This window comes from Melanotaenia boesemani, chromosome 15, assembly GCF_017639745.1.
Source record: "Melanotaenia boesemani isolate fMelBoe1 chromosome 15, fMelBoe1.pri, whole genome shotgun sequence".
Lineage (NCBI taxonomy): Eukaryota > Metazoa > Chordata > Actinopteri > Atheriniformes > Melanotaeniidae > Melanotaenia > Melanotaenia boesemani.
In genome coordinates, this window is record NC_055696.1 from 6,295,469 (window position 1) to 6,310,669 (window position 15,201).

The 15,201-nt window shown below is 37.9% G+C and overlaps 1 protein-coding gene across 1 annotated transcript; it reads right to left on the reverse strand.

Annotated features, from left to right (window-relative positions):
- Positions 1 to 6,976: 6,976 nt before the first annotated feature.
- Positions 6,977 to 12,209, reverse strand: nufip2 (nuclear FMR1 interacting protein 2). Its single transcript, XM_042007566.1, has 4 exons — positions 11,997 to 12,209; positions 8,870 to 10,558; positions 8,409 to 8,441; positions 6,977 to 7,148 (listed from the first exon to the last, which is right to left on the reverse strand). Exons 1-4 carry the CDS (start codon positions 12,142 to 12,144, stop codon positions 7,096 to 7,098), a joined length of 1,923 nt encoding a protein of 640 aa, XP_041863500.1. The 5' UTR covers positions 12,145 to 12,209; the 3' UTR covers positions 6,977 to 7,095.
- Positions 12,210 to 15,201: the final 2,992 nt, after the last annotated feature.

Below are 15,201 nucleotides of genomic sequence, written 5' to 3' on the forward strand. Positions count from 1 at the left end.
CATATAGAGCTTGTGTACTGATTGGTAGAAAAGAAAGGCATAGCATGTGCATCCAAAGCTGGTAACATGAAGTTTCTACTCAAGGGTCTATACTTTAAAATACTTGTTGAGCTCCTCATTAAGTCAAATGAGAATAAAAAACAGAATCTCTCAACTTTTGCAGTGATTTGGTGTTTGTTAACCCTTCATCCACAAGGGGGAGACTTTGACTAACAATCACCATAGTTCAGATGTTGTGAACACCTGAGCAGGAATTGTTCCAAATAATGTCAGAGCATCTCAGAAAGACTCCAGGGTCCCAAAATTCTTAGGAAAGCCAATTCAACTAAAGGTCTATCTGTATATGTATGAACCTAAAATGCACTATAACCTGTACAGGTGGCCTTATTTTGACTTTCCCTAAACTTTTGCATGCATATGTACAACTGTTCAGTACTTAGTGATTAACATGCTGTTCCTTAAACAAAAGGACTAAGTGTCTAAATCATGAATCGTCCACTAAATGTTCTGCTTCAAAGACAGATTATATTTACACTCATACTGTTCATATTTTGACATAATCAGACCAAGATGATACTTAACACATGACAAGTTATTGAGACATTGACATTTTGTGTTATTACACACCACGGTGGTATGAGTTGGTTCCAATAACTAGTTTAAATGATTCTACTTAAATGATTACTGATACATCAGTGCAGTGGTTTTTATACTAATCACATTTTCATGTTGCAGAGAGGAAACCTGTTTGGTGACATCAAACACACCATTTAGAAACTTTTGGCCTCTTATGAACAAATCTCAAAACAACAGCAGTGTATACATTTGTTAACTGGTCTGAACATCTTACCATGTTGGCTCTGCTCTCTCTTCTCTCCATGGTGACAGCTGATGGTATCAGAAGTGATCACAGTGCAAGCTCTGTGTGAGATGCTGTCCAATAATCTAATAGATGGTTTGCTCTGAGACACAAGTATGTGTCTGCTCAGCTGCTGTGGCCAACTGTCCCAAAATTAGTTTTTCATTCCATACTTTTTTTTCCTTCATGTCATACAGCATGCAGTATGTTTGGTCCATCTACTGAAAATGTGTATTTAACAAAAGGCATGCCCATAATTGATCTGTGGTCTAAAATGCAGCTACCATTGAAGCTGTTGACAAGTTGCAATTCTAAGAAAATATCCCAATGCTCAAAAAGTGCATTTAAATCAGTTTCATTTGGCAGAAGTGTTGCTCTGTTTCCTAGAATTGTTTTTTGCTCAAGGAGACATTTATGGGCACAGGTGGAAGCAGCATCTACACAACAGAACTATCAAGAGATCAAAAATCCAAGTCATGTGAACAGTTTTATTAATAACTTACACTTGATTTAACACCAATGTCCAGATTGAGCAGAATAAGAGAATCAGATCTTGGATTATCTAGATCTAAGATAAATTGATGGTTTTCTTTTTACTTTTTTCTCTTTCTAGTAAGTTAAACTTTTAGTTTTATACCAATGAACAATAAGACACCATTTCTTGAACACGATCATAGAAGAAGACATTAAATTGTGTTCTTCGTATGATCTTAAATGTTTAACTATAACAGAATTTCTCAATTTACATGGATGAAGCGGCCCAACATCTATGGTAGGATAGTCATTAAATGCCTTTTTTTTTTTTTTTTTTTTGTACTTGTTCTGCTCTTACCGAGCTTCATAAATCTTCCAGTTTTCTTTTCTATCTTTAAAAAGTTCTTTTTCCTCCTCAGTTCCAGTTATGATTACTTTCACCATTACTTGACCATGCACATGCAGTTAGGTTAACTGAATTCACTCCTGTTTGTTGTTTCTACATCTGGGTCTGGACATTGAATTTAGACTCCCCGTTTATTTATTCATTTTTAAACCCTTTAATGTTTGCCAGATCAAATTTATGAGTGATGAATCCTGTTATACAAGTCATATAATCCTACAATAAAAGTTGTAGATAGACGTTTTGCAGTTAGTTTTTTAAATTTGATTTAAAGGGGAAAAAAGCATTGATTTGAATTATTATCGCTTCCTGGAAAATAAAAGCAACAAAGCACATTTCATTGCTTTTTCTCCCTCAGTAAGGCCAATAAAGGAAAAAAAAAAATCTAATGAATATCCTTTACTTCACTTAAATATATTACTGACTGATAATTACTGAGTACCAACTTTCAAAGTATAAACAAGATAAAGTGGTGGTACACAGACAATCTGGTACCAAAGAAAGGAAAAACCAAACAAAACGCTGTTTTAGTGCCAGTTTGCATTTAAAAAACAAAACACAGAAATCTTCATGAAAATTTAACATTTTAATGAAAACTAAAACAGTGAACACTGGAGTCTTTTTTCTTTATTGACTATTACATTGTTTGGAATTTTAGGGTTATTATCATGCTTAAAAAAACATTGTGACATTTGTTAAATTCAACAATGAAATTAAATAAAATCAGACTGCTCACTTAAAAAATGCCAACCTTTAAGACATTTGAAAGAAATTCTATTGCCTCATATTTTTGGGGCACAAGAGATGGATAAAGAAATTAAAACGGAGGAGCAGATGAAAGCAAAAAAAAAAAAAAAAGATGCATCATCAAGCATATTTGAGATGACGCACAGAAAGAAAGCAAAACGATGATTTGCCCAAACAAATGATCGCTCACCACTAAATCCTGCAAAGACACGTCACCTTTGCTTATTTTGCTCTCCGAAACCGCCCCCCCTCAGGTGTTTCTGAACAACAACAAAAGCCCCCAAAATAAAACATTTCTAGGAGAGACGACAACAGCGTAGAGGAGCGACAGTTTTTAAGTCGAGCACAAACACCCAAGTCCAACATTTCCCATTACAGATGACCGATAACTGGATAAAGGAAGCAGCACTTTCGGCATTTGTTTTACCTTTGTTTTATTCTTTTTAAGATTACTCCTCTCAAACAGCATAACAATACGCTCAAAGCGTCATTCAGCTGCTACAGAAGTGACTTTACTAAAAACTCTTCTGAACTCGGCAGGATGTCAGGTAGCTGGTTATGACATCATCAGGTATGCCCCTCCCCCCTTCATCTGTGCATTTGCCATTCAGTAGCTGAATATCTGAGTAGTGTACCTTTGGCGAAAGCAGATCCAGAGTTGTTGAATTGCATGTTAACACCACAGTCCCCCTAAGAGCATGGTCAGCACACTACAAATAAAGAAAATATGAGGAACTGTAGATGCAATGTATTTCAATGCTCATCACTCCATCTCAGCTATCTGAAGAAATGCATTAAAATAATCTGTATAAAATCTGCTGGAAATAATAAAACAAATATATTAACATTGGTGCTATTGGTAGGGGGGTGGGGGGGCTACATCAGCATTAAAAAGAAAATCAACAGCTAATATATCTAAAGCTCAAAAATAAGTCATTTTGATTTACTTTATTATTTATTCAGTCTCATTCTACTTGTGCATCTATGGATAAATTAGGTTATAACTCAAAAATATAACATCTTTAAAACATGTTAAAATATCAGCTTGTTAAATGAGTTCAAATTATGTGCTACTTCAGACATTAATTAGACAATAGACTGGTATGGGTATACACCAGCAAACAGTTATCCGTCCCCATTCAAAGTGATTTTGGCTTTAGATCACACAGTTTTGAACAAAAGCCATGAAAACTAAAGAAAAGAAAAAAACACATTAAATGCTCATTGCTTTCAGCTGCGTCCATGTTGGTTAGAAAGGAAGAAATTTAGGATTGGCTGTAAGAAAATTTAAATTGCAAATGGTAAACTGGAAAAAAAAAAAAAAAGTAAATGGCACGGATATATGCTGGAAGCAGATTTCAAACAATCAAAATTGCTAAAAAAATAAAATTCTCCCCTCACACAGGCACCTGAACATAAAAAAGGGGGGGGGGGGGGGGGGGGTTGAAGTATATGGGGAATTTGCATATAATAGGAAGAACTTGCTACACACACAAACAAACAACATGCCACTCGCAACCTGGAAGCCTGCATCAGCATCCTTGAGGTGATTGCACATCCTGAGGGTGGGAGGGGGGAGGAAAGAGAGGGGAGGGGGATTAAAACTCTAAATGATCAGCAGGCTTTTCTGCCTCAACACACCAACAGTCAGTGACCCCCCCATCATTGATTAAACCATCCACTCAAGAACCTGTTTTTGGTTTGCAGGCTACAACACTAAATAAAAATTCTATCTGGATAAACGCATGTTCAGCCTTGTTGCTGCTTTAAGTGCTTCAAATAAAAAAAAGAAAAAAAAAGGAGGAGCCTTAGGGTGGGAGGACACTTGGATTTTCTCGTACCAGGACCATCCTCTTAAAAACTTTTTTTTTTTTTTTTTAGTATTCATTGTAAGACTACAGTAACATCACACATTTCAGTCACCCTGTTTACATTTAGAAGCCTACAGATGCATCGATGTCTATCGACAATACTTTCAGCCTGAATCACTGTCATTTACCCGATTGTATCTGGATTATGTGCAATTAGACGTTACATTAAGGTTTTGTGTAACTTTCTGCCAGATTAAAAATCAATTTCCAAAAACTCATTTAGGGGGCAGCATCAGATGATACACTACATAAAGGACAAACCACAGCATTTTAATGGCCAGAGAGCTGATGGCAACTGGATATGGAAGTTAAACATATAGACAACTTGTACTAGTGGTGGGGGGAAGGAAAAAGAATAAAGAAGAAAGAATTGGCTGCAGTTACAGGTTTCCCTTTCTGCATACAAGTACAAGCTGCCTGCATGAGACACAGTGGTATGAAGCGTATGGAGAGCACAGATTAAAGTTACCCCGTAGAAACACCACTGATGTTACACATTACTAAAAATCAAGAGGTGCTTCCCTTTGAACACATGACAGAGGAAATAAACCAGCAAATACTGTAAGGTTACAGTCAAGGATGCACAGAAAATAGCACGTGGAGCAATGTGCTTTCCCACACAGGAAATTCAACGGAAAAATAAATACAAAAATAAAACTTGTGATAAGCCCAAAACGATCATTGACAGTTTTCCTTAAAAAAAAAAAAAAAAAAAAAAAAGTTATTTGGTGTGTTGTCACATCATTAGACTATATAGCAGGACTCCAATTCAGCATTTCCAATGTTAGAACATTACACGTGGGGCCATTTGGCAATAACAATATCGAACATAGTCATGGCTTTATCAACACTACCTGAGTTACATTTAATAATTCTGTATTTAGAAACTTTTTTTCTGAGGAGTAACAGCCCAGAGCCATTCTTTCAAGGAGTATTTTTTTTTTAGTCAGTACATATAGATTTCTTTACTATTTAAGATAAAGGTCATTCGTTTACATAAAGTGCCATTAATCCACACATAAACCAAATCATATTTTCTAGAGAAATGAAACTTAAACAATTCCTTTGTGATGCTGAACAAATCAATCCTGATTTGGAGATGGTGATTAAAGTGATGTCACAGCTGACCAATTAGCAGTTAGAAAATTTGGGCTTCCTAGAAATCCCTCCACTCAATTACACCTTTCAACATGAACTCTTTTAGACAGAAAAAAAACAAACAAACAAAAACAATAATTTGTACAACAAGTTGAAGATGCACTTTTAAAGTTTTTGAATAAACTGAACTGCAGGCTACACCATGGTTTTGGGTGATAATTTTGTTGTTCAACATAACCCATTTGACATGGTGTTATTGCACACTGGTTTGCAAATGTAAAAAACAGTAAAACACAATTTAACTCATCTTCACATTTCTAGACAGTCCGAAAAAGTGACTAGTTGGGGAACCTAGATTAGTATTGCAACTGTGTTACTGTTATGTTTGTGAGTTGAATAGTGACCTCTGACTCATTTCCACCAGTAAACATGCAGGAAAAAAAACAAAACAAAAAAAACAATGCCATAAGGCGGAAAAGTAAAGACAAAATGCTGATTTAGAAACAAAAAAAGTTTTAAAATGCATTACATGTTCCTTTAAGAGGAACTGAACAAACAAAAATGCAGGCAAAATAATGAAAGAGACATCCTGAGTGTTGCTGTTAAAGAGCACAAAACACAGAACATCCTATTAAAGTCTCAGTTTCCCACCCAGTTTAACTATTCCTGTCAATTCATATAAATCCAAAAAGGTGTGTGAACTTGAATTTAAGGACCATCTGATGATCTAATGACCATCTGCATGAAATGAATAAAACAAAAATACTATATGAAGTGTTTCTGGATTAACAGAGACCTAATATCAAAAGCTTTAGCACACTAATGTGCAATGACATGAAGAGGCGTCACTTTCCTTCAAGCTGAGCACTTGAGTACCTGTGCCCGTGGTCATACAGTGATGACAATAACACTTGTGTTAGATCGGCTTAAACATAAAACAACGGTAATATTTATAATTTCTGGGCTTTGGGTTTCCCCTAACGGATTTAAGACAAGATTCTCCCTTCCTGGTTGGGCTTAATGAGCATCCACTACAATTTTAGCAGGATTCCTGTTATTTCTGTTAGAACACTGTTATTCCACAATTTTAAAAGGCATTCTCAGAGAGTGTCTTCTTTCATCGGCGATGAATTCAAGCTTGCCCACAGATGTGTATGTATAACATCTAACATATCTACAACAAACTCATTTGAATGCGTGAAGAAAGAAAATGACTGAGGCATCCCATAGCCAGACTGAAGGCTGCCGCAGTTCAACAGGATAAAGGCTTGAAGGAGGTGCAGTCCAACACACCTTCCTTTTGTTGAACTCCCGAACATTATCCCTTAAAGAGCCATGAGACAAATGACTGCCACAGCCCAAGGTTGCATGAGTCAATTTGTCATGTTGAAGAGGCACCAATCAACTTCTTTAATGTCCATCCAGAATGTGTGTTTGTCTGATGCCCCATTAAAAGGTTGGTTATTACACCCAAGATTCCAAGGAAAAATCATGCTTAACTATCAGTGTTTTCACAGTTGTCACTTTATCTATCCAACAGGATTTGTTTTTTTTTTTTTTGTTTTTTTTGTTTTTTTTTTTCCCAAGGTAGATAACTGCAGCACCCAGAAGAAAATAAGGTGAAGTACTGTAGACCATCTACCTCACTGATCAGGTCCATCCTTGGTCTCATCATAAATCACTACTCTTTTGGGATCTACAGCAAAAGAGAGAAAGAAGAGGGTAAGAGTTAGGTTATTTAACAATACCATTGAGACATTAATCATTCATACCAGTACCAGAAGACCCCTCCGCCAGCTGTTTGATCTACAGGATAACCTTAAGCTGTGTTTCTGGAGAGCAAACTTTTGCATTGGACATTTTCTGTTTGGTGATGCTGCACATCCACTTGTTCTTACAAGATATAACTATAATCCTGACTCTGAAAAAAACCTTTAACCCTCTTTAAATAAATTCCTCATTTCCTCCTGAAGCATGTTCATACAGCAAGTAAATCAGTACAAATAGATGGACGGCGGGACACGTTGGACGGACTACATCTCTCAGGTGGTCTGGGAACGCCTCGGGATCCCGCCTGATGAGCTGGTGAATGTGGCCGAGGAGAGGGAAGTCTGGGTTTCCCTGCTTAGGCAGCTGCCCCCGCGACCCGATTCCGGATAAGAGGCATAAAATGGATGGATGGATGGATGGACGGACGGACGGAGCCAACGGACTACTTCATATGCAGTGGAGAATGATTTAGCTCCCCGTTCTAATATTTTAAAAACCCTGTACTCCAGCTTGTACACCAAAGCGCTTTAAATGCTGTTTGAGTGGGGACCCTGCATCCACTTTGTCTCACTGTAGAGTTTAACTGTCCAAATTGGAAACATCATTCAGCTGTCCCCAGACAAGATTTTGCTCTTAAGAATTCTTTTGTCTGCACCAACAACCAAATAAAACACGCAAGCACTTGTCCATGCGACAGCCAGCATACCTCCTCACACAGACCACAGCACGAGTAATGTTTGGATACACCTACCCACCCATTCACATTTAAAAAGTAGGTGTGTCCAAACTTTCGCCTGGTACTGTATAAGTGTTGCTTTTATTCAACACATACAAATCAGATCTTGACAGCTTCATAACCGTATTGCCTTTAAAGCCTCACAACACTTCTGATCTACCGTGTCGCTTTTAGAGGTGCAAGGATGGGTAACCACTGCTTTAGAACCAAATCACGCCCATTAATGACTGAGTGATTCTAACTAATACGTTTCCCAGACAGAAATAAAAATTCTGGACATTTCTAAACCAGCAACCAGTGTTTACACCCCATCTTATCCATACGCATATACATTTATATATATCAGACCTGACCTCCCAACATAATGAAAACCCCCTCCAAATTTTTTTTTTTTTACATTGCTAAAAAACTGGGTTAAGAACAAACTAAGGACAAAAAAAGTGAATTTACCTTGTTTTTGCAAGTTGAAAATGGATTCCATTTCTGTTGCAGGAAAACAAAAATACACATTAGTAAAGTATTAACTGACTGTGAGGAAGATTTATAGATAGCAACTCTGATCCCTGTTATACAGCAGACAACAGTAGAGATTTCATATAGAAAGCATAATTCCAAACATCTATTATTTTTTTCCTGTAATAATACTTAAATTCAGATTCTGTAGCTCATTTTTAAATTGGCGAGGAAACAAACGAAGAAAGACAACGGTGAACCCAGGATTTATAACAAACTGTAGTTTAGTAGGATTGTAAACATAATCAAGCTGCTTTTGGATGAAGTGGCAGCTCATGGGAAGTTTTCTGTAGTGTCAAAACAGATAACCAGTAGCAAAATTACCAGAAATGAAATCACAGATCCCAATGTTAATGATGTGAGAAATTATCTTGAAAATAATAAACAGTGAAAATTACCTTTAGTGTGATAGGTGACAGCAGCTTTAACATCAAAAGATCCCAAGCTACACCTCCTGCCAATGTCTTTAGACTGGGCCTGTTCTTTAGAAGAGCCAAACAACAGTGTGGTTTGCTGGCCCTGTGCAGGCTTAGCACCATTGTCTTTACTGAGGGCTGACACAAAACAGCCTCCACCCTTGGCCTCAACTTTAACTTTTTCCTGGCCACATGGCTGCAACTTGGCCTCCTCCTCAATGATCACACAAACAGGAGAACAAGCATTTGACACTTGGCAAGGGGCACAAGTCCTTTTCTCAGGGTCTTGAGACAAAGTGCCAGGTTCCAAGAATGATGGGCTCACATCAAAGCAGGCCTGGGCAGCCTTGGCTGCTACAGTCTGACTCTCGCTTTGAGAAGTCACAGAAATCTGGTCCTCTGCAGGCACCTGTCCGCTTCCTCCTTCTAGCCCTAAGTTGGGCTCATTAATGAAGGAGAGCCCCCACTGATTCTGGAAGATGTCTCCCAGGGCTTTCTGATTTGTCTGAGCAGCCGGTGGGTCAAGGTGACGAGCGCTTGGGAGCACAGGTTGCATATTTAAAGGGTAGATTAAAAGAGTACACTTTTTAAGCTCATATGCTTCTCCATCTACAGGACTTGTTGTAGAGCTACAGTTACTTTCCAAAGAAGATGCTACATTCTCACCACTTGGAATAGATGGGGCTGATTGAATACTACTAGCAGCAGGAGCAAAGAAGGTACCCACTGATGGGCAGCCGTTTCCATTTCCAGAAACAGGACCGTTAGTAAAGCTAGCTGAGGTGATAGTTTTCATAGCAGACATTGGAACCTGTGACAGTCTAACAGGGGGAGGCACTGTCTCTCCTCCGCCTTGAGCTACTTTATTGAGGTTCTCTTTAACTTTACTTGCATAACTGATCTTGGGAACAATTTTAGCACTGCTATTGTCCACAGGAAATACTGGAGGGGGCTTAAACAAAGTCCACGAGTCCTCTTTTGAAGGTGAGGAAAGCTTGCCTTTGTGCCTTTCCTCTGATTTTTTACCAAAGGTGCCAGCTGTTTTGCCATCAGAGTTTTTCCTCTGAGATTCACCCAATGAAGCCTCTGGCATGACAGCAGCCCGTTTAGCTGCTGAGTGAGCTTCTACTTTATGAGTGGATCTGTGGCCATCGGGTCTGGAGGACATTCTTTTGTCAGTCATCTCAAGATTCAAAGCCCCCAGTTCCTGTGTAGTGTTGCCAGGCTGCATATCTTTCTCCTTTTCTTTTGTCACATTATCTGTGTTCTTGGCATTGTTGCATCTGGTCTTGCGTTTCTTCGGAGTAGTATATCCACCTTCTGAGCCACTGCCATCATTGTCTTTGCTAGAATAGCCATTTGTAATAAAGCCACAGTTTACAACGCCATTGTGAAGCAATACAGAGTCTTTCTTATCCAAAGCCTGGATCTCATGATGATTTAAATCCAAGACCTTTTCCTTTTTAAGGTCCATATTCTTCTTGTGATCCAATCCTTTGTTGCTCACTTTATGAACAGGTGTGTACAATTTCTGCGTTCCCTTCTGCTTCACATTTGCTTGACTCAGGTGTCTGTTACCATTGCTGTTGGAGGGATGCAATGCACCAACAGTGTCAGACAGGTGTGGATTCTTGTCCCCCTCCTCGTCACTGATATTTACTTTTTTATTGCCTAGAAGGGGAAACAAAATCAGTTCATACTGAAATGACAGAAGACATCTGCTAGTTTCTACTGAGCAGAAATAAACTGCCTTAACTGGAACAAAAAATGTACACAAAAGATAAAAATTCATCTAAATTTCTTCCACACAGTTGCACATATGCACCTCTCTAAATGATCACTTTTCTACATGAGCCCCACCCATGAACAGCACATTTGACAGTAATCAATGCTATATTTACATTTCTTTCTAAAGAGTCACCTAAGACATAATTCAAGATAATCCAAATGCACATTATAATCACAAGTTATGGACTTGTGATATACAGCATAGCTGTCTAATGCATTTGGGATCTGATCTGATGTTAACAAGCTATTAATGCAACGTGTATGAGTAGTAGATATGGTCTCATCTATAATACAACCATGACTACGCCTACGAAACGCAGGGATGCATGGGAACTGCTGTGTCAACGTGGGACGTCCCTCTTCATGGTGGTTCTCCACCCTGATGTTTGTTGGCACAACATACGAAATTCCTCGCCTGTCTGACAAGGAGGCACTTTCTTGGTTTATAGTAAACATACGCGTAAATACAGTCGTCGACTAACTTATGGTCTATGCTCGCAGAGTCTGTTGAGCTACAGCAAGCAAAATCAAGTTGTTCTAATCGTGGTGATGCATGGCTCCACGTTAACCCGACAACATGCAGAGAGCCTGTCAGACGGCTAACGTTAGCTAATGTCAACCAAGCAGCATCTCCCTTGACATCAACGCGTCTAGGTACCGGTCACTAGTTAGGTTATTTTCACCCGATATCTGCAACTCAACAAGGCTTAAACGTACCAATGACGTGTCCAAATGGCAAATCATCCTAGCTGTATTTAATTTCCCCAACTAGCTGAGTAACTGTAGCATTAGCTCACAGTCATATTCTAACATGGCCGACAGGAAATGGCAGCACAGAACATTCCAGTGGAGCCGGCTCGGTTTCCTTAACCGGACTCAGGCATGCTGAAATGTACCAGATATAGCTTTGACTATTGAAAAAGTAGAGTCGTGCATTTACATCTGTTGGTGTGCTAATAACACATAGTGGCCGAGGGGAGTTTTTGAAAGGATTTGGCTAAAGAAAACTGGGTGGTGAAACCGGCGCACAAGGTCAATCCCCGATATGTCAAACCACCAACACCAGAGACGACTGTCACGCAACGTCAGCTAGCCAAGCAACTAACACGTTTGTTTTCCCGTATAATGTCAACCAACTTAACTAACTACTAAACTGCTATGACGTCTGTCACATTTTCATGACAACAGCAAACAGCTAGCTAGCTGGCTGGCTAAACCCTCAATCGCGATGTATTTAACGTTAGTTAGCAAAAGCTATTCGGCTCGTTGACATTAGCTGACCAAAGCTAGCGAGCTAGCTAACTTTTCCGGATGGCCCAACCTGTTTTCTTCGTCTGCGTTTCCTGATGCTGGCACTGGAGCTGGCTCTGATCATTTTTCAGATAAGTTGTGTGTTGAATAGAGTTCCTGACTTCTCCGTGGTGGTGATATTGCCTGTCTTGTGCCCGATCTTTGGGCTGTTCCTCCATTGAAGTGAAGAATGTCGGACTTGTTCAGCCAGTGTGTTAGCTCACTCCAGTACAGGACAGTCCAATCACTACCAGAGTAAGACGGAAGCTATTTGAAGCCTCTGTAAACGTCAGCAGTAAATGTCTAAAAATGGCACTGTTTTGGGTGGTCACCACCACTAAAAGTCCATGTTTAGAGAATGTGCTGAGTTGTGCAGGGGAAATTTTGCATTTTTTTAATTCTGTAAAAATTGACATTGCACACTCTAATAAAAAAGCAAGCAAAAAAAAAAAAAAAAAAATCACTTTCGGGGTGGGGACGAAGCTGAAGTAAGTTTCCGATACGTGGTATTTGTAAAGTGTGATTCCACTGAGATTTTCAACCTAGACCACATTAGACCGGGACCTGTGAAAAAACTGCAGCACTTAGACTCTTTAAACCTGGATTGAAATATCCTAAATAGCATCTAGATTCATAAAAGCACAGTTTCTGATTTGTGAAACCTTTAATGCTAATTGGGCTCATCTTATGAAATTTTTGGTATCTGGACCACAGAAGACCAGGTCCTGTGATAAAAGTACAACACTTGACCCTGGAAGTCTTCGAATTTGTCGGCGAATCGGAAGCTTTGAATCGGAAGCTAACTTCGGCGTCGTGGGGTACGGGTGTATTTCAGCCAAAGTCGTAGGACCCGAGGCGCTGCCACGTCTCCAGCCAGTGGACACACTTTGGTAGAGGGTCAAAGCGAGACCAGCCCTCTTCCAAAATGGAAACTAACTGTACTGACGCAAATTAGTGAGCAAGTATTTACTCATTTAAATAGTCCTTGTTGCTGTTTTATGCATTTTTTATCTTCCACCACATGTATTGCGGTTTTCTTTTTCTTTTTTCTTTTTTGTTTTTTTAGAGACAGATCCCCTTGAAACTCTTTTGAAAAACTGTTACAGCTGTAAAAGTATAACAGTTAAGACTACTAGTCCACACTACTATATATATATATATATATATATATATATATATATATATATATATATATATATATATTACAATAAATATGCAAATAACAAACCTAGAACCTAGAACCTATAATAAAATGTAATATACATTAATACAGTAATATTACAATATAATGTAATATATCTTACGATATATTTTACGTTTGCAAAAATTGATCAAACTGGAAAAAGTAATTTTGAAATTTGAATATGAACATAAATATAAATAAACACATATTTTAAATTTGACCAGTCTGAAAACTTTTTTCCACTTGTATTTAGATAAGAATGTAATATATGGCATTCATCATTAAATCGTTAAGTATTTTTAAATCAACAAGTAAAATAGCCCCTGAACTCATTCAGACACACAAAGTATTTCTATGTGTACCCTGAGGTGTAATTTTCTCATATTATACATAAGCGTGTAAATAGCGCCCTCTTGTGGCTTCAAGTACAAAGTGCTATTTTAAATGAGCAAGGCAAGTAACCGTTTTAGATTAAAAAAAAAATGCAAGCAAATCTCGTAAAATTCCACCTCATTCTCCTGTTTGGGCTGAGTTTTTGGGCGCAGATGAAAATCCAAAGCTGTGTGAGTTTAATGCAGCATGATAGTTGGGATGAAAGGCATTTGATAATATTCAAGATGAGATTGGCCAGTGTCCACAAATTCTAAACGTTCAGCATTATGGATCTTTTCATCATTCTCTCACGGCCCTTTGAAAAAGAGGTCACTCCTGTTTCATACGCACTCTTAGTGCTGATGTATGCAGCCTTTCTCCCCTTAGAATATGCACGTGAGAGCTACTTTTAAAATGAAAAATTTATACAACTGCTTCATTTAATGACTTATAAAGATTTATTTTTAAAATGAGATGTTTATAGCAAAAGGGTACTCTCGCTATTTCTGCAGTGAAAAGTGGAAATTACAGTATAGGGAAGAAAGAAAGATCATGGTAGGATCTCAGGAGCCGGGAACTACATTTCAGAGCAGAATTAGGGTGATAATAACCCTGGATAAGGGGGGTGCAAGAGATTTAGTGTTGACATGATAATTCTGATCCTAAAAAGAAAATCCCACATTGAAATGTTGCTGCTGAATTTAATTTAAGGTTACATATTAAATGCAATCCTTGGATTTGTTATAGCATTTTTAGGCATCAAACCTTTTATCTCAGATGAAATATTTGAATGAAGAAATATGTAATATTGCAGCTCCGTTTAACGAAGATCACTTTGAGATCCATATTTAAAATAAAACAGTTTCTTTATTTAAGTTATATCAACAAAAAATTTTCAGATATATTTGTTTAAACAACACAGAGACACAATTTATTCTTTCACGCTAATGTTGCTGAGACTTGTGCAACACCAAGTTATCAAGTTGAGCAAAATGTTTAAAAACTGATTTAATACTGCCTAATGTGCTACCCCACAACCAAGTAAACCACTATCCGTGAAACTACGTCTGATAGTTCTGTCAAGATGGTAAGATCAGTGTTGAACGTTAATGGAAGCTAAATGGTATAAATGAAGCACTTTTAAAAGTACATCAACCTCTAAATAGTTCCTATTTGTCTTCTTGTTGAAGGACAGGATATTGATATAATGAAGGATTTAATATTGATTATAATATTTATATTATTTGGCTATGTGTGTGACAACATTTCATTACTTTATACAGTGACACGATGAATGAGTTAAATTTAAGAGTGTGTAAACTCAACAGCTAAAAAGTTGGAACAATGAGTAAAGTGTAAAAAAAACAAACATAAGGAATTGCAATTCAACTGAATCAATATGAACAGTGTTTTACTATTTTTATTAAAACATTTTTTTTAGCTTTTTGTTTATTTATTTTTTATGGCAGCACATGTCTCAAAAAAGGTGGGAGAGGGCCACATTTACTACTGTATACCATCCCATCTGCACACAACAGTGTGTAAACTGCAGACACTACTTCCTAGACTATTTGAGAGGGACATTGTCTTGTGCTTGTCAAGCTGCTCAACACCCCTGTGTGTTTTCTTTTATTTTGGATTTTAAGATGCACCCATTGTTTTAATTTAATGAAGGTCTGAA

What these genes read in the sequence shown, in the direction of transcription:
- nufip2 (XM_042007566.1), bottom strand. Translation starts at nt 12,144, where the DNA reads ATGGAGGAACAGCCCAAAGATCGGGCACAAGACAGGCAATATCACCAC. An exon ending in AACGCAGACGAAGAAAACAG is followed by an intron (nt 10,559 to 11,996) that starts GTTGGGCCATCC and finishes TTCCCCTTCTAG; the next exon opens with GCAATAAAAAAGTAAATATC. An exon ending in TGTCACCTATCACACTAAAG is followed by an intron (nt 8,442 to 8,869) that starts GTAATTTTCACT and finishes TTCCTGCAACAG; the next exon opens with AAATGGAATCCATTTTCAAC.